This window comes from Mirounga angustirostris, unplaced genomic scaffold (assembly GCF_029215605.1).
Source record: "Mirounga angustirostris isolate CCGP_5_RB_7025 unplaced genomic scaffold, mMirAng1.0.hap1 SCAF_12, whole genome shotgun sequence".
Lineage (NCBI taxonomy): Eukaryota > Metazoa > Chordata > Mammalia > Carnivora > Phocidae > Mirounga > Mirounga angustirostris.
Window position 1 is genome coordinate 15,143,060 of NW_026991720.1, and position 26,393 is coordinate 15,169,452.

Here is a 26,393-nt window from a genome sequence, read left to right on the forward strand (position 1 = left end):
TATGCGGCAGAGCAAAGCCCTGCTCCCGACAGACTTTCTAGAAAGGAAGACACATAGGAAGCATATCCATCACTAATGTGATTTCAGGCAGCGATGGTGGTGAGCAGGCAGTAGAGTGAGGGATGGGGGAGGACGGGGTGAGGAGGGAGGCTTTGTTCTGATCACCTATTCACCCTGCTGGTGAAGAAGGGAACGGTACGAGATGGCCAAACACACAACACCTGCCCCCAGACACACGAGACTGACAGCAGTTGGTTAGTCACATATGCTCAGAGCCCAGGGGAAGAGGACACACACACAGGGCTGTACAGGGCCACATGGGGGTTGTCCTTGGGGCTCGCACTTGGGGGCAGAATGAGCCAGCCGGGGCTATGGGCTCCCATAAGAGGAAGGGGCCCTGGTTTCCATGGGAGGACGAGAGGAGCTTATTTGAATACATTTCTGGGGTGGCAGGGAGGCGGAAGACTAGGCAGGGTGGTCTGGCCTGTGGGGGAGCTAGCTGGGTGGGGAGCCTTTGCTGCTCGGTGGGTGCAAATCTGGTGAGGGCAGAGGACCTCACGGTTTGGCCTTTGGGGCCCTGTGAGACTCAAAGATGTCAAGGTAGCGCTTGGAATTTTAGGTCTTACAATACCATTCTAGGGCTGTGACTGGAAAAGGCCCCTCTGAGCAGGTGGCTTGGAACAGGAGCGGGCGGCAGGGTAGAAGGGGGAGCTTTTGGGCTGGAGGGTCTGAAAGAAAGGCCTTGAGGTGGGATTGGACTAGGAGGTAGGGCCTATCTTTATCCCCCTTGTACAATGAGGAAACTGAGGCACAGAAGGTAGGAAGTGACTTGACCACGGTCCTGGAGCCAGGAAGCAGGATTTGAAGGTCCCTGTGTGATAGTCCAGTAACGACCTAACGGGGCACTTAAGAAGAGCTTGTCACTCAGATTAGGAAGGATTGGGGTGCTTCCTGGAGGAAGTGAAGCCTGAGCTGAACCATGGAAGGGGTCAGTGAGCAAGTGACCGGTGGTGGGGAGGGGCATGTGCTGCAGGCCCACCTGAAGGCCAGTGGCTGGAGAGAGGGTGCAGCCAGTTTAAAGAACAGGAGGAAGATCAGGGAGAGGCTGCAGCATGGTCCTGAAGGACTTTTAGTGGTGTAAGGGGTCTGATTTTTTTTTTTTAAGATTTTATTTATTTATTTGAGAGAGAGAGTGAGAGAGAGAGCGCAAGAGGGGGTAGGGTTAGAGGGAGAAGCAGACTCCCCGCCGAGCAGGGAGCCCGACGCGGGACTCGATCCCGGGACTCCGGGATCATGACCTGAGCCGAAGGCAGTTGCTTACCCAACTGAGCCACCCAGGCACCCAAGGGGTCTGATTTTATTCTCATGCCAGAGTGACACAATCCAGTTTGCATTTTAGAAACGTTTCAGTGCAGTGTGGACGAGGCTGCAGAGCTATCGGGGAGGTGTCCTGATGTCGGGATCTGAACTGAACGGGGTCCTCCTGTCATCATGAAGGGGTCAGACTTCTACAAGGCCACTTCGGACTGTTTCTACAGTTTCTTCAGCCTTCTGAAATGACAAAAGTCTTTTCCAGATAGGAGTAGAAGGCCCTGTGTGGGTAGGAGGTGAGGGGAGAAGTGTAAGGGGTCAGCTTTCATTATCATCATCATGAACAAGCAAAAAATACTTACTCTATGCCAGGTGTTATGTCAGGTGCTGGGGCCCATGTTAAAAACAAAACAAAACACCACAGTCCTTGTCCTTAAGGAGATCATGATCACATGAAGATATATAACAATAGAGTAAGGAACTCCTTCACTTGCTGTGTGACGTAGGGGAAGTTACTTAACCTCTCTGGACCTTCATTTCCTCATCAGTCAAGTGGGGCTTGATAGGTAGTTGATACCGACCTCATGGTGTTGTTAGGAGCATTGATGAGCAGTCATTTGGCTGGTGCTAGGTCCCACTGAGTGTGCAGATGGTAAGTGCTGTTAGACTTTGGAACTGCCAGAAGGTTCCTGGAGGGTGAGCCTGGGGAATGGTTCATACCTGGGTAAGATGGCTGGTGTGGAGTCGGCTGGTTTCCATGCAGAAGTAGTGGGGATGAAGGTGTGAAAGGAGTCTAAGTCAGTATTGCCAAGAAGTCTTGATTACTAGGCTGAAGAGTTTTGATTTCACTCTTTTGGTAATAAGAAGCCTTTGAAGATTTTTGAGTAGGAGGGTAGCATGACTGGAACAGTCCTCTTTGTTTATTTTATCAAAGGATTTCACTGTCTGGAGTGCAAGATAAATGGAAGGGAAAGAGACAGAGGAGGACAGCGAGGCTCAGGGATGGGAGCAAGAAGAAGAGGGATTTGAAAGGGACAGGCAGGAAGATTTGGTGATTGGTTGATTGATTAAACCAGGAAAAGGGACCCGTCTGATGATTCCAAAGGTTCAGGGATCTGGAGAATGGAGTCTGCTGAAGCGAGGCCAAAGGAGGACCTGGCTGTGGGGCAAGTTGATGAGTTTGGTTTTAGGCTCCTAGATTTTGTGGGGTTGCTGAGACATGAGAGTTTGAAAACCCAGGCAGACAGTTAAAACAGAATTGCAATTCGGAGGAGGGTCAGGGCCATTTGAAAGAATGGGGCAGAATGAGGAAAGTGGATAAACTCTTGGGGGAGTGAGTAGAGAGAAAGGAAAAGTAGAGGACCCAGAACTGAGCGCAACAGGTGCGTTTGCAGGAGCAGGAGAATGGAAACGGCCAGAACTCTACTCGCTTGATGACTTTCCTTTGGGATAAACTAGATAAGTATTAGGAAGGTATTCACTTTTACAGATATGGTCATGGGTCTCACAGAAGTCAAGAAATTGTTCCAAGTTTACCTTTAAGGGATGGTGCAAATCAGACTGTGATCCATGTGCTGACACCCAGTTCAAAGCTCTCTTCCTTGCATTTTTGTCAATGTTTTTTGTAGGAACTAAGTGGCTCCTCCATGGTCCCCATCCTGACTGCAGTGCAATCTAAAGCAGCTCCTCCCACATTTAACAGGACCAATAAATTCACAGCCGGCTTCCAGAATATTGTAGATGCCTATGGTGTGGGCAGTTACCGGGAAATGAACCCAGGTAAAGGGTCTGATGCACTGAATAACGGGGAAGCTTAAAAATGAAAAGCGGGTAAGATTGACCCCTTGGGTGGCAGAGGAGGTGAATTGTTGAAAACTGTGAGATCCCTAAAATCTTATTTGGCTTCCTGATGCCCTGCGTTGTCTTGCATAAATGGCGATTAGTGAATGATTTGTTCTTTTATTTTTTTTACCTTTTTTATTATTATGTTAATCACCATACATTACATCATTAGTTTTTGATGTAGTGTTCCATGATTCATTGTTTGCGTATAACACCCAGTGCTCATTCAGTACATGCCCTCTTTAATGCCCATCACCAGGCTCACCCATCCCCCCACCCCCCTCCCCTCTAGAACCCTCAGTTTGTTTGTCAGAGTCCATCGTCTCTCATGGTTCGTCTCCCCCTCTGATTTCCCCCCCTTCATTCTTCCCCTCCTGCTATCTTCTTCTTCTCTTTTTTTTTATTATGTTATGTTAATCACCATAATTACATCATTAGTTTTTGATGTAGTGTTCCATGATTCATTGTTTGCATATAACACCCAGTGCTCCATTCAGTACATGCCCTCTTTAATGCCCATCACCATCCTCCTCCCCCCTCCCCTCTAGAACCCTCAGTTTGTTTCTCAGAGTCCATAGTCTCTCATGGTTCGTCTCCCCCTCCGATGTCCCCCCCTTCATTCTTCCGAAAGATCTGTTCTTTGTCAGGATTTCACCTGTTCTGTCTTAAACCATAGTTATTAGGTAGTGAAATTCAGTTCTTCTTCCCTTACCGATTCAGTGAGGGTCATCTCTCAACATCTTCGTAGAGCCATAGCTGTTTTGTGGGTGAGATGACTTGGAGTCAGAAGACTGGATTCTTAGTGCCATAAACTGTGTGCCTGGTTTGTAAAAACAAAGGGGTAGACCAGCTGCCCTTCAGCCATGTCGTCCACAGTGCTCTTCTCCAGCCTGCGTCCTAATCTTGTGACCTGTAATGCAGGGGCACCATAGGCTGGGTGTCCTGTGAGTAACGGCTGGAGGTGCCTGGTGCATGTGAATGCTGGAGAAACAGACAAAAAATGGTAGTGGAAGAGTATACAAAACACTCAGAGATAGAAAACTGGTTTTCTTGTTACTTATTTTTTTGGAGTGGGGAGGAGGGGCAGAGGGAGAGAAAGAATCTTAAGCAGGCTCCATGCCCAGCTGGACTCCAGGCTTGATCTCACCATCCTGAGATCGTGACCTGAGCTGAAATCAAGAGTTGGACGCTTAACCAACTGAGCCACCCAGGCGCCCCACCCCAGAAAAGTGGTTTTAAAACCCATTAAATTTTGTGATCTTGGGCAAGTCACTTAACTGCTTCAAAACTCAGCTCATTTGTGGATGGGGAATAATCAAAGCTTACTTATTGATAAGCTGATGTGTGTGGGAGCTAAGCATGTGTTGGGGTTGGGGATGGGGAGGGAAGAGAGAATTAGGAAGATGCAAGGGAACCAGCTTGTGGGGCATGGAACGTGATCGACAGATCTTTGATGGGGACCCAGCGGCTGTGGGAAGGACTCAGGCGCTTGGGGGTCTCATCTCTGCAGCTCCCTACACCATCATCACTTTCCCCTTCCTGTTTGCTGTGATGTTTGGAGACTGTGGTCATGGGGTCGTGATGCTACTGGCGGCACTTTGGATGGTCCTTAATGAGAGACGCTTGCTCTCCCAGAAGACGAACAATGAGGTGGGTGTCCGTCAGATACCTTGCCTCATTTCCTTGAGGTTGTGAGTAGAATATGAAAAATGTGTATGTTGTTTTCACCATAGAAATAACCTGTTTTATGAAAAGCAAAAGATAGAGAGTAAAAAAGGGCCAAAATTCAACACAGAAATTCCTGCCCAAAGCTTGATGCTTTGGCTGGTGCGGTGCGGTTCCTTTCAGCATTTTTGGGTTTTTTGTACATCGCTTGACAAGGCATTGATCTTATTTTTAAGTTTTTTTCCCCTAATACTGATTTTTCCCCCCTTTGGTTATAAAAACAATTATGTTTATTTTAAAAATGGGGAAAATACAATTTAACTTCCTAGAGAAAAATCACAACTTATGTTTTTATGTATCTTTCCATTTTTTTCTGTGCTTATACACAAATAAACAATTTTTAAAAAACTGCGATCAGATAGTGCATTTTAATTTGTGGCCTTCTTTTTTTTCCACTTAAAATATCACAAATATTTTTTCCAGGGCACCTGGGTTGGGCGTCTGACTCTTGGTTTCAGCTCAGGCCATGATCTCAGGGGCCTGGGATCAAGCCCCACATTGGGCTCTGTGCTCAGTGGGGGGTCTGCTTGGGATTCTCTCTCTCCCTCTCCTTATTCCCCTCCCCAGCGCGTATGCGCTCTCTCTCTCTAAGAAAAAAAAAATCACAAATATTTTTTCATGGCAGAGCCCTTCTCCCACAATCAGCCCATGACCAGTGTTCTTAGGAAACACCAAGAAACCCTGAATATTGTGTCTTCACTTTGACACTTGAAGTGTCCACACTTTCTGTGAAGTGCCTTCTCAGTGTTGTGAAGGTTGAGACAACTCGAGAGTCTGCAGTGTTTCAAAGTTAATTAGTTAGGGTCACTTTATGTTCATTTTAATAAGTAATACATTTTATAAGCCGGAAATGTGCCTTTCACTGTGTTCTGCATTTTAAGAATATCTGCAAACTTTTATTACAAGTTGTCTTAACTAGAGCTAGTTCAGTGATGTCACAGTGGGTTAATCATCAGCAAAGTTAGTGGGAAAATCTACTCCTGGCCAATATAGTTTTGCATGACCAGCCACTTTAACAGCTGTAGTTGCCTATAATAAATAGTCCAAGTCTCAAAGCTACACTTGAGCAGGTCTGAGAGTGATCGACACACGTCATTCAGTATTATAGAAGCACTTGACTCTTCTTAGTGGATGTGCTTAGACAGAGACTCGATTTTATAATGACAAGACCCAAAATGAGTGTAGATTTGACTTGCAATGAAACTGAGCCACCGTGTGATCCAGCTTCGTACTTGTCTTCTAGAAGCACTTGAGACAACCCCTGCCCACTGTCACGTCCCCTCCCTGACACGTGAGGCCTCAGCTTCTGGTACAGTGATGTTTTCTAACCAATGATCACTTCAAGAATATGGGGCTTACATGGTTTTGCTTCCATAGTAACAATTTCTGGTCTAGGACTCTTCTGATTCATGGATATAAGCTCAGGAAAATAATGTGTGTGTGCTCTATTTGGATCACTTTGATGTTGCCTCGTCCCGTGGCCTCTCTATAGGGCCTCTGTGCCTTGCTGGGGCTATTGCAGTGGTGCTGGAGACATCCGTAACACACTTGCCACCCCAGGGTCTGGTGCTGAGCCCGCTGACCGTCCTCCTCTCTGTCTTCCTGAGGCCAGATCTGGAACACCTTCTTCCATGGACGCTATCTGATTCTCCTCATGGGCATCTTTTCCATCTACACGGGCTTGATTTACAACGACTGCTTCTCCAAGTCTTTCAACATCTTCGGCTCTTCTTGGAGTGTCAGGCCCATGTTCAGAAATGGCACGTGGAAGTAAGTTTACAGACAGACATGGGTCCAGGGGGCCTCAGTGGCGGATTTCATGGCCAGGAAGTCTGCTCAGAGGTGTGCCCACAGATTCAACAAAGAATTCCGTCTTATCTCCTGAGTGACAGACCTCAAACCAGTCCCTCAGTAACTGGACTAGTAACTGTAATACATGGAAATCGTTTTAAAATTTCAATTAAGTATATATCACGGAGTGCATAGCGCTACTGCGAAAGCAAACTGTGGAGCAGATATCAACGGGTATCAGTTTGTATAAATGGATATCATCTTGGTATCAGTCACAGAAGCCAAGTTCCCTGGAGGAGAAGGAGGCCTTTGAAGCATGCCTTGTTCTGGCAGGGAACTGGAAACAGTGAAATGAGGCACCCAGGGGCTGAGGAGAGAAGGCTGATGTGGGTGTCGAACTATATATAAATGCTCGATTCCCTGTGTTCAAGGTCCCAGACTCATCTGAAGGGCATTTTCTTTGACGGTTTCAGAGCAGCTTGATTCAACGTCGAACACAAAGGAGGGGATGGCTAGTTTTGCAACAGTGGTTCCCTGTGTCTGGTGGGCGATGCAGTGAGGAAGGCAGGTAGGGCGGCATGCGTGTGTGGGGGGGGGTAGCTGGTGAGGACATGGCTGCAGAAGAGAGGGACCTGGGAGCTTTCTCGATGCCCACCAACCACAGCTTGGACGGACGGTAAGAGTGCGGGTGACTGTGTTGTGGAGGTTCGGTGCATCTTTTCGGTTTCTCTGCTGGGTCCAAGTTCCTTGAGGTAGAGGACAGCAATGTTAAACAAGCAATAAAATTAATTAATGAATTAAAATGAAGAATAAAACGTTTTCCAGAATTACAGATGGCTATATTGACAAGGGTTTTTGTTTTTGTCTTTGCTTTACAATTAGTACCCGGAAGAGATGCCTAGGAGAACAAAGCTTTCATAAATTTAAAGGCAAATTACTTAGATTTGCTCTTTAGACTTAAACTCATAAGTATAATGGTGGACTGGGAAACATGTTAAATCAGCATCATTTCACCAAACCACCAAGATGAAATCTAATTTGCCCAGGAGTGCTACTGGGAGAGGTCCGAGTCAAGTGGCTTTTTCCCATTCTGCAAATGTGGGCTGGGATGTTCTTTCATGCACATGTGAATGACTGCAAATGTGGGCTGGAATATTCTTTCATGCACATGTGAATGACCGCTGGCTCAATTCAAGGCTCTTGGAGGCTAAGCCCAGTCTGAGGGATGCTCAGTCACGTGCCCAGGCATTGATTATATGAAGTGGGACCTCATTAACTGAGACAAACGAAAATTGCCGTCATCCATCAGAGTGGCAGAGGACACAGCAAGCTGATTTTGGTCACGAGTCACAAGCCAGGTCTTGGGGCTTGCTTTCCCTGACAATTGACTAGGGACACTGTCACAATGCTCGTCAGCCCAAGACCACCAGAAGCCTGCCTGTCGTCCCCCAAAACTGAGGTTATTGACTCAGGGAATGTGCTGAGCCAGTGGGGAGCTTGAGCGTCTCAGCAAGAGGGCGTGGGAAAGGGCTTACAGTGTCTGGCTCCCCAGAGGATGAGGGCAACATTTGGTCATTTCTGTGGTTTGGGCATTGTCCTTGCTTTGGTATGTCCATATTTTGATATCACATATGACTGTGGATCGGTCTTGTTTGTGTCTGGGTCCAGCACGGTCACAGGGTGGCTTTGTCTGGTGTTGGTGTTCTGTGAACTTGTTTACGTTCAACAGCAGATACCATGACTTCACTGTGGCGGCCAGCTCACTCCCATCGGGGGTTGCTTTCTTCTTTGTTCACACACAACAAATCTGTGTGAATTCAGTGCAACCATTTGCCGTGAGGCATGCCATTAGCAGGGGGGTGTCTGTGTCTGAGATGGCCAGTCAGGGCCAGTTGTTTCCGCTGCGTCTGGAGGACCTGATCAGCATGATCAGGCTCCCTGACTCCCTGGCTGCTACCCAACACTCTCCAGTGCCTCAGCTGTAGGAGGGAGGGAGTATATTCCTAGGTAGCTGGCCAAAGTTGCCAGAACTCTGTTCCTCATCATTTCACTACTCCTTCTCGGGCCCCTCTATAGATGTGTGCTCTGTTAAACAAACAAACAAACAAACCCATAATGGTCTTGCAGAGATAGTAAGAAATTCCTACCCACTGATGTCCATGCTTCTGGGCAAAGTTGGGAGACTGATTTAAAGGCATTCAATGGACTTTTGAGAGCTAAGTTTCGCAGAGATGAGGGTCCATGGGTGAAAGCCACTTCATTCCTCCAGGATGAGCCCCCGTGCTCCCCGGGGAGGTTTCCCAGGCTTGTCCTTGGGCTGAGATTTGTTTCCTCTATGCTCCTTCATCCCTAGCCCGACTTCTTTTCTGATGTGGCATAACTGTTTTTCTTTACAATACTCCAGCCGGGTAGGATCCCTTTGGAGACTCGACAACTCAGAGGCCGGATGGTCATGTCTGTAGCCTCAGCCTCTGGGACGATACTCGGCACACAGTAACCATTCATGGGATGATTGAATGAGCCAAAGGATGAGTTGCACCAGCAGTGAGGCTTTGATTGGCTTACAAGTTCATGACCACGGACACTATTGTATATTTTTTCTACCTCTGGTTGATCATTGGTTTTGTTCTTATTTTTCCTTTCTCCCTCTGTAGCACATACGTAATGGAAACAAATCCATATTTACAGCTGGACCCAGCCATTCCGGGAGTGTACTCTGGAAATCCATACCCATTTGGGATTGATCCGGTAATGTCTTCTTGGGTTAAATATTTATTATATAAAATGTCTTGCTGAGGAGATCTCTAGGTAGAGGAGGCGAAAGTGCCAGAGACTGTCAAATCGACACATTTATGCTGAGATAGAATTACATATTCTGGAGGTTTTATGACACTGTGCAGGACTCAAGTAAATGTCCTACCTATACCCTTTACCTAGCCCGTGGTTCATTTTCCATATAGTTGCTCAAACATCTGCCTCTTTCTCCGATAATTTATACCCCTGATGGTTAATGATTGCTTCTTTCAAAGGCCCTTGGTTGCCTGGAAAGCATGCATCTTAGAGGACTTATTTAGCATCCCAATCAAGTTGCCTACTCTGGCTTTTTCTTGCAGTCAGTAACATCTCCCTTTTCCTAGGAAAGTGTGGATTTGCTCTTATTTTTGCTTTATTTTACCACATAGAATGGATATAAGTTTAAAAAAAAAAAGGTGTGAGTTAACCTTTCTGTGGTTGTTATAGCTATCTCAGTTTGATTTGAGCCAAGCAAAACAAAGGTGCTTCCTGGCGTAGCCTTTTAGGTATAAAGGGATTTCGAGAAGGCTCCCATGCCTGTTTGCTTAAAGCCATATACACATGATGTCCCAACACATAACCGCCACCAGGTGGCAGCCTTGTGCCCCAAATGAGCTTGAGCGGGCTAGACCCGAACTTGGCAAACGCCGTCAACAAATGTTTCTTCTATGCTCTTTTTGTGGGAGAGATCCCGGGACCTCAGTTTTGGTTGCTGACAGTCGAGAGTAAACATTACCGGCCCTAAAACTGTACTCTCCTCTCTATGGGTCTCTCTCTCTTCTTCAATTTCTCCGGGTCCTCCCACCGCTTGTCTGCCTCCCATCCCTTAGAAAGATAGGAGTGCGTCACCCAGGATTTGTTTATAGTTGCCACGCGGAGGCACTTGCAATTTAAGCTTTATCAGAAGAGGTGAAGTCCTTGAAAGCTTCGTTGTAAACTGCAAAGTGCCGAAAACAAATGCAAGTTGTTATTTTTGTGGACTGAAAGGCTTTTTCTGTGGTCCAAGGAATTTCATGATTAGTCAGGGGGCAACGGAGGAGTATAGAGGGGGCTGATCCTAGGGTCTGGTTGACCTTCCTTTGCTTCGAATCTCTTTGCTGCTACTGTCCTCTCTTCGCTTCCCGGCCCACCCCTGACCTATCAGCAGGTCCTGCCTGCCCAGTTCTGCTCCTCAGACAAAGGACAGTATAGTCACGGCTCAGAACCGACTGGGCTGGAGTGTCTACTGTGCAGGCGGTTTTGTCTGCCTGCCCACCAGTTAGAGGAAGGAAAAAGGGGAGGGTGGAAGAGAAGTGGGAGGGTGAAAGAATGAACGTTTTTCCTGGGAGCAATTATTTTTGAAATTTCTGGCCTTTTTATTACAAAATAAGGCATATATGAGATTAAAAATCCATATAATACAAAATAGTATAAAAAAAGAAAGAGTTCTCTCTCTGGGTAATTCTATTCCCCAGAGATACCCCCTTTAACAGAACATTTCTGTGCCTGTGTTAGCACTTACCTATTTTTTATTTTTTTTAAAGATTTTATTTATTTGAGAGAGAGAATGAGAGAGAGAGAGAGAGCATGAGAGGGGGGAGGGTCAGAGGGAGAAGCAGACTCCTTGCCGAGCAGGGAGCCCGATGGGGGACTCGATCCCGGGACTCCAGGATCATGACCTGAGCCAAAGGCAGTCGCTTAACCAACTGAGCCACCCAGGCGCCCAGCACTTACCTATTTTTTTTTATTTTTTATTTTTTTATTTTTTTTTAAAGATTTTATTTATTTATTTGAGAGAGAGAGAGAATGAGAGACAGAGAGCATGAGAGGGGGGAGGGTCAGAGGGAGAAGCAGACTCCCTGCCGAGCAGGGAGCCCGATGCGGGACTCGATCCAGGGACTCCAGGATCATGACCTGAGCCGAAGGCAGTCGCTTAACCAACTGAGCCACCCAGGCGCCCAGCACTTACCTATTTTTTAAAGATTTCTTTTTTTAAAGATTTTATTTATTCATTTGAGAGAGAGAGAGCACGAGAGAGAGCGGAGAGCACAAGTCGGGGGGGAGGGGCAGAGGGAGAGGGAGAATCAGACTCCTGGCCGAGCAGGGAACCTGACTTGGGACTTGATCCCAGGCCTCTGGGATCATGACCTCAGCTGAAGGCAGACGCTTAACCGACTGAGCCACCCAGGTGCCCAAAGATTTATTTTTTCATTTTAGAAAGAGAGTGCGCATGTGTGAGCAGGGGGAGGGGCAGAGGGAGAGAAACTCAGGCCGACTTCCCGCTGATGGTGGAGCCCGACCTGGGGTTCGATCTCATGACCCCGAGATCATGCCCTGAGCCGAAATCAGGATTTGGTTACTCAACGGACTGAGCCACTCAGGCGCCCCAGCACTTACTTCTATTAATGAAGGGTTGGATTTTTAACATAATGTAAATTTCCACAGATGCATTTATTGACGCTCTGCAACATCTTTCTGCGAATCAAATCACAAAAATATTTGGCTGTCAGAGCTGAGAGGTCTTTCTAAAAGTGTTTGTAGATATTTTGTAATAAATGAACATAACAAAATGGTTAAAAGCCTATATGCTCTTGGATCAGACAGCCTGTGTATAAATCTTGCCTTTTCTGTTTCCTTGCTATGTGGTTTTGATCAAGTTAACACCTCTGTGTCTCTACAAAATAGATATGACAACAGCCCTAACTCATTGCGTTGCTCAGAAGAGTAAATGATTTTTATGCATAAAACATCCAGAAGAGAGTCTAATACATAAATAGGATCAATACCCCATATGCCATGGTATTATTTCTTCCTCGGTGTGTAAAGAACTCAATCTCCCCGAGATAGAGATAAAATTCTCTTATGTGTAAAACGGGAATATTTATATTTATATCATAGGGTTTTTGTTAGAATTAAATGAGATAGTACATTTAAAGAGCTTAGTAAGTGCCTGGTACTTAAGTTTTAGTTTATCAGATTTGGCTGGGTCTACAGTGTGCTGGTAAACCTGTCCTAACCATGTTGAATGATCCTGTAGGGACTGGCCAAGCAGGCAGGCAAAGGGAAAAGCAGAGGGTGGAGGACAAGCCTGGTGTTGTTGAAATGCCAGGCAGATGGGGGAAGTAGAGAAGATGCCCCTGGTGTCTGGACACCTGTTACTGGAGACCCTTTGCCCACCTTCCTAGCAGCCTTCTTAGTGGTTGGCCAGCTCGTAGCTTCTTAGGACATTTTAAAGAGAGAATCAGTGGGATATGGTTCCTGCCTGTATGTGTGCATGGGGTGGGGGCAAGGTACCTTTGCCTTGAGACTCTGTGCAGGGGGTGCTTTGAGCCCTTAACAGAAGCAAAGTAGTTTGGAGGAGGAAGTCGTTTTAGGAGGGAAAATGAGACGACCCTTGTGGGTCTGTCTGTTACCTTTGAGATGCGGTATAGCAAACCCTTACACATATCCAGCAGGCAGTTTGGGGATGTGTCTAAAGTTGAGGACGGGTTGGAGGTCAGAGCAAAGACTTGAACCATTTACATAGGAGTGGGAGTGAGACCATGGGACCATTAGCTAGAGTGGGACCCTGACCAGCCCCCTAGCCCCTCTGAGTGCTTGCTCTGTGTGTCAGTCTTGTTAGGAGGGCAGGGACATGTGTCCCTCCCTTTACAAGCCTGGTAGCTCTGTTTAAAACAGGGACCATGGAGAAGGCAGGGACCATGTCTGGCCCTATTGCTAATAAATATTGGCTACAAGACTGGTTTCTAGAGATGGACCCAGGAAAATTCTTTGTAATGTGAAGCACTACAGAAATCACCGTAAAAGGTGGCATTATCAAGAAGGGATTGGATACATTCATGGGCCAGAAATCTCCACCACTAAGAAGTGGAACTGAGGCAAGTTTGAAAGCTTTCCACAATGTTTCAGAATGTCTTTTCCCTGAGGAGGAAACATCACGTAGGATTTTCTTTCTTCTGGCCACTTGATATTTACTGATGGCACTGAGGGTTCTGACACATTTGGCATTAGAATTACATTGATAAGGGGTTTCTTCCTTTTCCTTTCCTGAGCCCAGAATGCATGCATTGAACGGGATTGAAATTTGAAAACGTGGTCCCTACAGTGACTTCCTCAGGAGAAGTCCTGCTGTCGCCCCCGATAAAACCTCTAGACTCTGGTCTCATGCCTTTCTTGTCACGTTTCCCATCCAGATTTGGAACTTGGCTTCAAACAAACTAACATTCTTGAACTCCTACAAAATGAAGATGTCGGTCATCCTGGGAATTGTCCAGATGGTTTTCGGCGTTATTCTCAGCCTTTTCAATCACATGTAAGTTTTCATGATTAACTTGCTGCCTGTTGGTCTGACCCTGTCGTTGAGGAGCAGGGACAGAGCCGCCCGTGTGGCCCCTTTGTGCAAGAGTTTCCTTCTTCCTACGGGGAGTGCTTTGCCATGTCTCTTGGCTTGAGCCAGGACAGGCTGGTTTGGCAGAAGTGGGACCTCTGTTTCTCCTGAGCTGGGTCACTCAAGTAGGAGTGTTCCTTTCACCTCAGAAATATTTGAGGGTTCAGAAACAGACTGGCAAGCCCATAGCACCTTGGGTCCCCCAACCTGAAAGGCCTCGGTCACTGCCATATCCAGGAGAAGCTCCCACCAGTGGGCAAATGAAGACGTAAGTACATTGGGGCCCACGTGCCCTCAGATTCTCAATTCCCTTTGATGTCAGCAGCCTCTCACTTGGGCTGTTCATGTCTTATCTTTCCTTTCCTTGTATCAAGCTGCATCTCGGAAAACTTCTCAAACCTATTTTTCTAAAGGCAACAATGTATGAAAACATGGAAAGTGGAATGTGGAATGTGCAATGTGGAAAACATGGACTCTTAAGCTTCCCCCTGGAAGCGACCCACACCACTTCTGTTCCCATTGGCCAGAGCCAGCCCCGTGGTGCCCCCGACCTGAAACCCATACAAGTGCAGATCTATTCGAAAAATCAGATATAGTTAGCGAGTCAACTAGTGACAATTAGTGACCAGTGACCCTGGTACCACTGCCTCCCTGGAAGGGCCATGAGAATTAAATGAGAGATAATCCCAGGAAGTATTTTCTGGAGCAGTCTATCATTGGTTTCATTGTGTTTCAGGCCGGCCTCAATGATCTAGGGATGCTGTTTTATCGTGAGATCTCCCTTTTCCCTCAGATAACTCTTGCAATTAGCAAAGGGAGTGGGGGCCCTTTCTGACATTTTAACTTGGGGGCCCCCAACTTAGCCTTGTGGGACTCTCTCTATATCTTAGAGCAGGAGTTGGCAAACTCCTTCTGTAAAGAGCCAGAGAGTAAATATTTTGGGCTCTGGAGGCCAGATGGTCTCTGTCACAACTACTCAATCCTGGCGTTGGGACATAAAAGCTGCCATGGACAATCTGTCAACGGATGAGTGGATCTGTATTCTAATAAAACTTTATTAATGAACACTGAAATTTGAATTACATATAATTTTCACATATCATAAACTATTGTTCTTTTGAGTTTTTTGGTCAACCATTTAGAAATGTAAAAATCATTTTCAACTTGTGGAATGGGCTCAGTTTGGCCCATAAGCCTTAGCTTTCCTACCCCTGTCTTAGGAGAAAAAGCTTCCTGGTCGCCCTTCTATATCTTTGTGCCCTTGGGTGTGTTGGTATGAGCTAGGTGTGCAGGTCAAACCACCAGCTCTCCCTGCAGACCTGCCCTTTGCTTCGGACACCACCTTCCAGACCCTGGTTCTCTTGAATCCTTCCTTTCTCCTTTTCCCGTCCCTGCATAATTGCTGCTTGCTAAGGGAGTAGATGCAGTGTGCGAAAAATGAACATTTTGTGCTTTGGGGCGAATAATTAGTTCCTGATATTCACTCAGTGTTCTCTCTTTCATGTGTGTGTTTCCCACCCCCAGATACTTCAGAAGAACTCTCAACATCATTCTGCAATTTATTCCTGAGATGATTTTTATCCTGTGTCTCTTTGGATACTTGGTTTTCATGATCATTTTCAAATGGTGCCACTTTGATGTCCATGTGTCCCAGCATGCCCCTAGCATCCTCATCCACTTCATCAACATGTTTCTGTTTAACTATGACGACCCTTCTAATGCACCCCTGTACAAACATCAGGTATTGATGGCGTTTTTTTTTTCTTCTTTTATGCACTTGATAACGTCACATCTCTCTCACACTCTTGAGCATTGCAGAGAATAGTTATTTGCAAGACTGAGCCATCTTAGTACCCACTCAAGGTTGTTGACACCTGGATGTCCTCATCAAAGACGTGCTTTGCCCCTCCTGTGGCTGCTTGTGGCCTCATGCGCTTGAGTCCTAGCTGTGTTCACCTCCTATAGGAGCAACAAAATTAGAAGAGAAAATGCCCTGTGGTGGGGCATTTTTTATGAAAAATAAAGATAATTCAGATCTAAGATAATAATCAGAGAAGACCTATACCTCTGAAAGCTCTTTTGAGGCAGCCCCCTTTACTGTTGTAATGGTATACGAACAACCCCTAGACCATGAGCACTAAATGAACATATTTGGAAGGTTCATTTACTCAGGGCCAGAGTTCGAATGAAAGTTCACTTGGATCTCCCAAACAAGTCTTCTCTTTTTGGCAAAGGACTCAGACTCACCCAACTATTTCATGCGCTAACTCCTTTCATAGAGACTAAAGTCCTCACCTGGTTTGGAATATGCACTGAACTTTGCACAGTGAATGGCTTTTCCAGCTTTTTTCCCCCTTTAAAACCCTTATTGGGAGTTGGCTGGTTTCCCTGTGCCCTGGTATGAAGATGCATTATCCTGACACAGTTTGAAGTTTCCATAGGCTCATTTTGGGGTCATGCAGCAGGAAGGGACGATGTAAGTTGATAACCCAGCCCCTTCCCAACACTGCCATGGCCATCGTGGTGCCATGTTTGAATATCAAAGAAGAAGAGCAACAGATAAATATAAATCTCTGGTTGCTGTGTACATCGTGAGGTGGAAAACCTTGCATAAAGGTGGACAAATGGCGATGAGGTAGCGCAGGAAGCTAGAACTGGCAAGCCCGGTGTGTGTTTCTGAGGCTCCCTTCCCTCTTCTGAGCATTTCAGAGGGGAGGAGGGTAGAAGACTGAGGGGATAGGATGTCCCCACTGTTAGCAGGGTGAATCTTGTTACGACTGGCATAAAAATCATCCCCTGGCATTGACTGAGAGCTTGGCCAGAACAGTAGAAGAAAAGTGAAGGTCTAAGAAACACTTTTCTTTTCCGCCCTCGAGCACCCAGTGTCCATGCCTTTTAGTAGCTCCGACTAAGCCTCCCCGGGCTTCCTGGTTCTTTGACCCAGCAGCTCTGAGTCACTCCTCCAAGTTGGTGACTAGGGGTTTTATAATAAGAGGTGGGGGCATAAGGACATGAAAGGAAATGTGTAGCAGGATGATAAGGTGGGACAAATTCTGGGTTTCAGCAGAAGCATCAAGACCATGGCTGCCTCAGCCCAGAGGGAGCTGTGAGGGAGACTGCCAGGGAGAGTCCAACATGGCTACCCCAGAGCCCGGCGGGTGACTCACCCACAGCAAGAGCATGAGGAAGCTTTTTTTTTCTTTTTGAGAGGAAGTTTTTTTTCTTTTTGAAAGAGAGCAACAGAGCACAGATAATTACCTAGTCCTGGGAATACGCAATTGCTAATTGAGATCATCTTTGTCACTTAAAGTGACCCAAGGGGTTTTGGCTACTGGGGAGTGACCAGTGAAGACATGGGGCCTGCCACACTTTTCATGCAGGGCCAGGGGCTAACTATTCCCATGGGACAAGGGATAAATAAAGTGGCCCTTATTATGTGCCTTGTGAGTACTTCTTGTTCACATATGGGGTGGGAGGATAGCAAGGGGATACTCGAAGAGTAAGGAATAAGATAGTGAGTTTCCAGTGCCCACTCTGGATTGACGCTGGGCACCGCTGGACTGCAGTGGGAATACTCCAAGATGTAAAGGCGAATGGATACATTGACATGCTTTAGATCTCTCAAAATAAAGTATAACTAAAATGATCCATATTTACAATTTTTATCATGTAAGTTATGCGGTGTGATCACCTTGAAGTGATGGGATCTTACGATTTTGATCTCACAGCAAGAAGTCCAAAGTTTCTTTGTTATTATGGCTTTGATTTCTGTCCCATGGATGCTTCTGATTAAGCCGTTTATTCTTAGAGCCAATCATCAAAAATTCCTGGTAAGTGCCTATTCATTTCCATTCACTCACTGTGGGTAAGAGTGTGGGTTCCTTGAGCATAGAAGTCTGGGCTTTCAACAGAATGCTGGGCTTTGGGGGCCTTCTTCTTTCCAGGACAACGCTCTATTAAATAGGGCAAGCACATTTAAATCTTATGTTTTGCAAACTTTGCTCAGGGTGTGTGTGTGCATCCGTGTGTATTCACCAAGTCTACTGGTAGCTAATGACTTATGAGTCTGAACATGGTTGTGTTATTAGTTGAAAGTAAAAGTATTTTACTATAGTTTGAGTTTGTTGGTGAATATTGAAAGCTGTTTTTATCAGAGTTTACCGTTGTGAGCTTTCACTGAATTATGTTACAGTGTGCCAGTGCAGGAGTCAAGAAATACAAATAAGCCAGCTTCCGTTTATTTGTGATTTTTCCCTATTGCCAAACACCCATTTCAGCCCTTTTCCTCCTTTTGTGTGAACTGCTCCTGAGCCTCGCGTTTATTCAGGGAATGAAGAAGAGTTTACTATCAGTCTAAATCAAATAGGATTTGGGAAGATTGACCTCCCGGGGCACGTCAGAATCTAGAAATCCCCACATGAGCGCTGCTTGAGATTATCAGTCTCTGCTCTCTCTGTCTACATCAGTGCAAAAGAGTAAGTGGAATGTGCTGAGATCACATATGTTTTAAGTGGCTGTAGATATTTTCAGATAAATTCATTCTTTTCTAAAATCTGTGGGATATTGACTTGGCTGAGTCAGGGACCTGGAGATGAGACTGGAGTTCCGGAGGTTCGTCCCTAGGTGGCGCCCTTTCCCTACATCACCTGCTTCTCTTCTGTTGTGTCTGGGCAGCCTTGGCTAGTTAGGAAGGCTGTCTGGTAAATAAATTCAAGTGGGAGATGAATTTAAAAAAAGACAAAGCAAAGAATACTTGTTTATTGTTTGGCTAATTGGTGAGAGGCCCAGATGATAAAGGGAGGGTGAGGTGGAAGGTTGTCTAGAGGTGACCAAGTGTTTCAAAGGAAGGCGGCAGATAGCTGTTTGCCGACCTAGATACCACTCTTTTCTAAAACTCAGCCTGTCCGTTAAGTCAAGTGAGCTTACACCCGTTAAGTCCATAAGTGAGCCACCGGCTCACCTGACTCCCCAGACTCTAAAATAATAGCTTGCCTTGCTCTTTGCTCCACAAAAAGTGTAAATAGTTGCTGATCTCAACGTGGTTGATTTCTCGCTTTTCTCCAGGATGACTTATATAATAGGGAAGGAAGTCAGAGGAGGTTTTCTTAGTGTGCCGTCTTGGATGACACCCCCTGAAACGACTCTGGGTAGCAGGAGCTCCCCAAGACTGCGTGGAGGCCTGTCTCCTTGGGCTCTCCTTGGAATGCATAGCTGTTGGTTGGTCTTTTAGGCTGCCGATTAGGATCCTGGTAGTCCTTTTTCATGTTAGAAACATTTCTACCACCTCCATCCAAGAGATGATTCCATAACGGCATTATTTGGGCACCCAGGTGCCCTAGTTTCATTTATTCTTAAATGCTATGTAAGGGGGATCATACAGTACGCCCTCTTTTGGATCTGGCTTCCTTTATCCAGTGTCATATTCCAGAGGTGTGTGTGAACATGCGTGTGTGTAGAATTGCTATATAGTATTACTGTATATGAATATACCACAGTTTATTTATCCATTTGTATATTGATAGTTATTTGGCTTGTTTCCAGTTTTATTATATCTTCGTTTATTTTGTTTTTAATTAAAATTTTTTATTATGTCTAAAATACCAGTATAGTTAACATATATAGTGTTAACATTAATTTCAGATATACAATGTAGTGATTCAACAATTCTGTACAATACCTGATGTTCATCACAGTAAGAATACTCTTAATCCCTTTCACCTATTCTACCCATCCCCCCACTCACCTCTCCTCTGGTAACCACCAGTTTGTTTTCTGTAGTTAAGAGTCTGGTTTTTTGTTTGTCTCTTTTTTTTTTCTTTGTTCATTTGTTTTGTTTCTTAAATTCCACATGAGTTAAGTCATATGGTATTTGTCTTTCTCTGATGGACTTACCTCGCTTAGCATTATATCCTCTAGATCACCCATGTCATTGAAAATGGCAAGATTTCATTCTTTTTTTACGGCTGAGTAATATTCTAATACACACACACACCTCCTCTTTTTTTCATTCATCTGTTGATGGACAGGTTGCTTCTATAATTTGTTGTCAGTAATGCTGCAATAAGCTTAGGGGTACATATATCTTTTCAAATTAGTGTTTTCATATTCTTCGGGTGAACACCCAGTGGTGGAATTACTGGATCATATGGTAATTCTGTTTCTATTTTTTTGAGGAGCTTCCATACTCTTTTCCACAGTGGCTGCCCCAGTTTGCATTCCCACCCATAGTACACAAGGTTTCTTTTTCCTCTACATCCTCTCCAACACTTGTTGTTTCTTGTGTTTTTGATTTTAGCCATTCTGTCAGGTATGAGGATATAGCTCATTGTGGTTTTGATTTGCATTTCCCTGGTGGTGAGTGATGTTGAGCATCTTTTCATGTGTCTGCTAGCCAACTGTGTGTTTTCTTTGGAGAAATATCTATTCGTGTCTTCTGCCCATATTTTAATTGGATTATTTGTTCTTCTGGTGTTGAGTTGTGTAAGTTTTTATATATTTTGGATACTAACCCCTTACCGGATATATCATTTGCAAATATCTTCTCCCACTCAGTAGGTTGTCTTTTAGTTTTGTTGATTGTTTCCTTTGCTGTGCAAACCTTTTTGTTTTGATGTAGTCCCAGTAATTTATTTTTGCTTTTGTCTTCCTTGCCTTAGAAGACATGCCTAGAAAAATGTTGCTATGGTTGATGCCAGAGACCTTATTGCCTGTGTTCTCTTCTAGGATTTTTATGGTTTCAGTTCCACATTTAGGTCTTTAATCCATTCTGAGTTTATTTTTGTGTATGGTGTGAGAAAGTGGTCTAGTTTCATTCTTTTGCATGTAGCTGTCTAGTTTTCCCAACACCATTTGGTGAAGAGACTGTTTTTTTCCCATTGCATATCCTTGCTTCCTTTGTCAAAGATTAATTGACCATATAATCATGGGTTTATTTCTGGGCTCTCTATTCTGTTCCATGGATCTATGTGTCTGTTTTTGTGCCAGTACCATACTGTTTAGATTACCACAGGTTGGTAATGTAACTTGAAATCTGGAATTGTGATACCTCCAGTTTTGTTCTTCTTTTTCAAGATTGCTATGGCTATTTGGGGATCTTCATTTGCTGTGCAAAAGCTTTTTATTTTGATGTAGTCCCAATAGTTTATTTTTGCTTTTGTTGCCCTTGCCTCAGGAGACATATCTAGAAAAATGCTGCTATGAATGATGTCAGAGAAGTTACTGCCTGTGCTTTCTTCTAGGATTTTTATGGTTTCAGGTCTCACGCTTAGGTGTTTAATCCATTCTCAGTTTTATTTTTGTGTGTGGTATAAGAAAGTGGTCCAGTTTCATTCTTTTGCATGCTGCTGTCCAGTTTTCACAACACCATTTGCTGAAGAGACTTTTTTTCCCATTGCATGTCCTTGCTTCCTTTGTTAAAGATTAGTTGACCATATAATTGTGGATTTATTTCCTGGCTCTCTGCTTTGTACCACTGATCTATGTGTCTCTTTGTGCCAATACCACACTGTTTTGATCACTACAGCTTTGTAGTAAATCTTGAAATCTGGGATTGTGATATCTCCGGTTTTGTTCTTCTTTTTCAAGATTGCTTTGGCAATCTTTTGGGTCTTTTGTGGTTCCATACAAATTTTAGGATTGCTTATTCTAGCTCTGTGAAAAATGCTGTTGGTATTTTGATAGGGATTGCATTAAATCTGCAAATTGCTTTGGGTAGTATGGACATTTTAACAGTATTTGTTCTCCCAATCCATGAGCATGGAATATCTCCATTTTTGTGTGTGTCATCTTCAATTTCTTTCATCAGTGTTTTGTAATTTTCAGAAATACAGGTCTTTCACCTCCTTGGTTAAGTTTATTCCTAGGTATTTAATTCTTTTTGGTGCAATAGTAAATGGGATTGTTTTCTTAATTTCTCTTTCTGCTACTTCATTTTTAGTGTATAGAAATGCAACAGAGGGCGCCTGGGTGGCTCAGTTGGTTAAGCAACTGCCTTCAGCTCACGTTATGATCCTGGAGTCCCGGGATCGAGTCCCATATCGGGCTCCCTGCTCAGCGGGGGGTCTGCTTCTCCCTCTGACTCTCTTCCCTCTTGTGCTCTCTGTCTCTCATTCTCTCTCTCAAATAAATAAATAAAATCTTTAAAAAAAAATGCAACAGATTTCTGTACATTGATTTTGTATCCTGCAACTTTACTGAATTCATTGATCAGTTATACCAATTTTTTGGTGGAGTCTTTCAGGTTTTCTATATATAGTATTATATCATCTGCAAATAGTGAAAGTTTTACTTCTTCCTTACCAATTTGGATGCCTGTTATTTCTTTTTGTTGTCTGATTGCTGTGGCTAGGACTTGCAGTATTATGTTGAATAAAAGTGGTGAGAGTGGACATCCTTGTCTCGTTCCTGATCTTGGGGGAAAAGCTGTCAGTTTTTCACCATAGAGGATGATGTTAACTGTGGGTTTTTCATATAGGGCTTTTATTATGTTGAGGTATGTTCTCTCTAAACCTACTTTGTTGTGGGGTTTTTTTTTTAATCATGAATGGATGTTACACTTTGTCATGTTTTTTTCTGCATCCATTGAAATGATCATATGGTTTTTATCCTTTTTCTTATTGCTATGATATATCATGTTGATTGATTTGTGAATATAGAACAACCCTTGCATTCCAGGGTAAATCCCACTTGATTGTGGTGAATGATTTTTTAAATGTATTGTTGGATTCAGTTTGCTAGTATTTTGTTGAAGATTTTTGCATCTATGTTCATGAATCAGACAGAATGGTGTGTAGTTTTCTCTCTTTTTTTGTGGTGTCTTTATCAGGATAGTACTGACCTCATAGAATGAATTTGAAAGCTTTCCTTTCTCTTCTGTTTTTTTTTGAATAATTTGAGAAGAATAGGTATTAAGTCTTTAAATATTTGGTAGAATTCATCTGTGAAGCCATCTGGTTCTGGACTTCCATTTATTGGGAGTTTTTTGATTACTGATTCAGTTTCATCATTTGTTGGTAATCAGTCTGTTCAAGTTTTCTATTTCTTCCTGCTTCAGTTTTGGGAAGTTATAGGTTTCTAGGACTTTATTCATTTCTTCTGGGTTGTCCAGTTTGTTGTAATAGTCTCTTATAATCCTTTGTATTTCAGTCGTGTTAGTTATTATTTCTCCTCTTTCATTTCTGATTGTGAGTTCTCTCCCTCTCTCTCTTTTGATAAGCTAATGGCTTATCAATTTTGTTGATCTTTTCAAAGAATCAGCTCCTGGTTTCATTGCTCTGTTCTGTTTTTTTTAGTTTCTGTTTTATTTCTGCTCTAAACTGTATTATTTTCTTCCTTGTACTAGTTTTGGGTTTTATTTGTTGTTCTTTTTCTAGCTCCTTAAAGTGTAAGATTAGGTTGTTTGAGATTTTTCTTGCTTCTTGAAATAGGCCTGTATTGCTATAAATTTTCTTCTTAGAACAGCTTTTGCTGCATCCCAAAGATTTTGGACCATTGTATTTTCATTTTCTTTGGTCTCCATATGTTTTTTGATTTCCTCTTTGATTTCTTTTTTGACCCATTCATTGTTGAGTAGGCTGTTAATTAACTTCCATGTATTTGTGTTCTTTCCAGACTTTTTATTGTGGTTGATTTCTAGGTTTACAGCATTGTGGTTGGAAAAGATGCATGCTATGACTTCAGTGTTTTTGAATTTGTTGAGATTTGTTTTGTGGACTAACATGTGATCTGCTCTGGAGAATGTTCCATGTGCACTTGAAAAGAATGTGTATTTTGCAGTGTTAGGAAGTAATATTCTGAATATATCTGATTCATCTGGTCCAATGTGTCATTCAAAGCCACTGTTTCCTTGTTGGTTTTCTGTTTGGATGATCTATCCATTGATGTAAATGGGGTGTTAAAATCCCCTAATATTATTGTATTACTACGGATGACTTCCTGTATGTTTGTTAATAGCTGCTTTATATATTTGGGTGCTTCTCTGTTGGGTGCATATTATTTACAATTGTCATATATCTTCTTGTTGAATTGTTCCCTTTATAATTATATAGTGTCCTTCTTTGTTTATTGTTATAGTCTTTGTTTAAAGTCCATTTTATCCAATGTAAGTATTGCTACCCTGGCTTTCTTTTCACTTCCATTTGCATGATAAATATTTTCCACCTCTTTACTTTCAAACTGCATGTGGCTTCAGGTCTGAAATATGTCTCTTGTAGGCAGCATAGAGATGGGTCTTGCTTTTTATCCATCCCATCACCCTATGTCTTTTGATTGGAGTATTTAGTCCATTTACATCCAAAGTAATTATTGATAGGTATGTGTTTATCACCATTTTGTTCCTTGCTTTGTAGTTTTGTAATTCTTCTCTGTTCCTTTCTTCTCTTGCTTTCTTCTCTCACCTTTTGGTGGCTTTCTTAAGTGATATAATTGGATTCCTTTATCTTTATTTTTTGCATATTTATTACCAGTTTTTGATTTGTGGTTCCCATTACATTTATATATAACATCTTATGCATATAGCAGTCTATATTAAATTGATAGTCACTTAAGTTTGAACCCATACTCAAGCACTAAACTCTTATTCTTCTCCCCTTCTCACATTTTAGGTATGTGGTGTCATATTTTACATCCTTTTATTTAGTGAATCCCTTGATTCATTTTTATAGATGTACCTTAATTTTACTGCTTTTGTGCTTCTTACTTTTCTTACTCCTGCTTATGATCTTTCATTTCCACCTGAAAAGTCCCTTTTAACATTTCTTGTAGGGCTGGTTTGGTGACAGTGAATTCCCTTAGCTTTTGTTTGTCTGGGAAGCTCTTTATCTCTCTTTCTATTCTGAATGATAGGCTTGCTGGAGAGATTATTTTTGGTTGCAAGTTTTTTTCTTTCAGAACTTTGAATATGTCTTGCCTCTCTCTTCTGGCCTGTGAAGTTTCTGCTGAAAGATCCCCTGATAGCCTTATGGGACTTCCCTTGTATGCAACTGTTTTCTCTTGCTTGTTTTAAAATTCTCTCTTTATCACTACCACTTTAATTACTATGTATTTTGGTGTGGGCTTCCTTGGATTGATTATGTTGGGGGATCTCTGTGCCTTTTGGATCTGGACTTCTGTTTCCTTCTCCACATTCAGGAACTTTTCAGCTATTATTTCTTCAAGTAAAATTTCTGCCTCCTTTTCTTTCTTCTTTTGGGATGCTTGCAATGTGAATATTATTACACTCAGTAGTGTTGTTGAGTTCCCTTAATCCGTTCTCATTTTTTAATATTCTTTTTTCTTTCTTTTGTTCAGCTTTGATTGCTTTCCATTACTCTGTCCCCCAGGTCACTGATCTGTTTTTCCACTTCCTCTAATCTAGGCTTTATTCCCTCTAGTGTATTTTTAATTTCAGTGATTGAGTTTTTCATCTCTGATTGGTTCTTTTTTATGTTTTCTATCTTTTTTTTTTTTTTAAAGATTTTATTTATTTATTTGAGAGAGAGAGAATGAGAGAGCACATGAGAGGGGGGAGGGTCAGAGGGAGAAGCAGACCCCCTGCCGAGCAGGGAGCCCAATGCGGGACTCGATCCAGGGACTCCAGGATCATGACCTGAGCCGAAGGCAGTCGCTTAACCAACTGAGCCACCCAGGCGCCCTATGTTTTCTATCTCTTTACTGAGGGTCTCACTGAGGTCCTCCACTCATTTCTCAAGTCCAGTGAGTATCTTTATGACCATTACTTTAAATTCTTCATCAGGCATACTATTTATCTCTGTTTCACTTAGCTCTCTTGCTGGGATTTTGTACTGTTTCATTTGGGACATATCCCTCTGTCTTCTCCTTTTGTCTAATTCTCTGTGTCTGTTTTTATGTGTTAGGAAAGTCAGCTACATCTTGTGCTCTTGAAAGTAGTGTCCTTATGAAGAAGAGGTCTTACCTCTGTTCACCAGAATATCAGTCTTCAGGGAGGTCCCCTATGTGTGTTGTGTGTGTCCTACTCTTGTGGCTGAGCTATGTTTGCCTTTAGTCTAGTCATTTGCAATGACTCTTTGCCTGTTGTGGGCAGGGTTTGGTCCCTGTGTTGTTAATGAGCCAGTTTGGGCTCGAGTTGGGACAGACCAGGCATTTGCCAGAGATGCAATAGCACTGAACTGCAGGGCACTTTCCCTGTGTTGTCCCTGAGAAGCTTTTGTTGGTGGACAGGGCCTACCATCAGTCCCGATGTCTGCCCCCAGCCTACCGCTGGGGCCACTCATGAACAGGTTTGTGTGGTTATCTTCCCTTCTCCCCAGGGCAAGAGTCACTTTGGAATGGTGATGAATGCTGTGGGTGCTGCTTGCACAATGCCATGCTTGTGGTGCTGCTTTGGATGGACTCTTGCCAAGGGTGGGTTGGAGGGGGTGGTTGGCAGAAAAGCGTGGTGGGGGGTAGGGTAGGGTTGGGGGCACTGTTAGCAAGGTGGGTGGAGAATGTTTGCTGGCTGCACTGGTTCCCGCAGGTGACTGTGTATCTAGGCTGGGGGATGGGGGAAGGAAATGGCTGGGCCAGCTCTTTTGTTCTTGGAGAACTCAAAGATCCTTGCCACCCTAGT

General features: G+C 43.7%; 1 protein-coding gene across 1 annotated transcript in view; it reads left to right on the forward strand.

The window, feature by feature from the left end:
* ATP6V0A4 (ATPase H+ transporting V0 subunit a4) overlaps window positions 1–26,393 on the forward strand; it is a 56,428-nt gene that overhangs the window by 17,965 nt on the left and 12,070 nt on the right. The window contains exons 12-18 of the mRNA XM_064574912.1: window positions 2,940–3,090; window positions 4,664–4,803; window positions 6,491–6,648; window positions 9,324–9,417; window positions 13,635–13,753; window positions 15,353–15,569; window positions 17,557–17,658. Of these exons, the coding sequence (XP_064430982.1) occupies window positions 2,940–3,090; window positions 4,664–4,803; window positions 6,491–6,648; window positions 9,324–9,417; window positions 13,635–13,753; window positions 15,353–15,569; window positions 17,557–17,658 (981 nt within the window). The remainder of the gene's footprint in view (window positions 1–2,939; window positions 3,091–4,663; window positions 4,804–6,490; window positions 6,649–9,323; window positions 9,418–13,634; window positions 13,754–15,352; window positions 15,570–17,556; window positions 17,659–26,393) is intronic.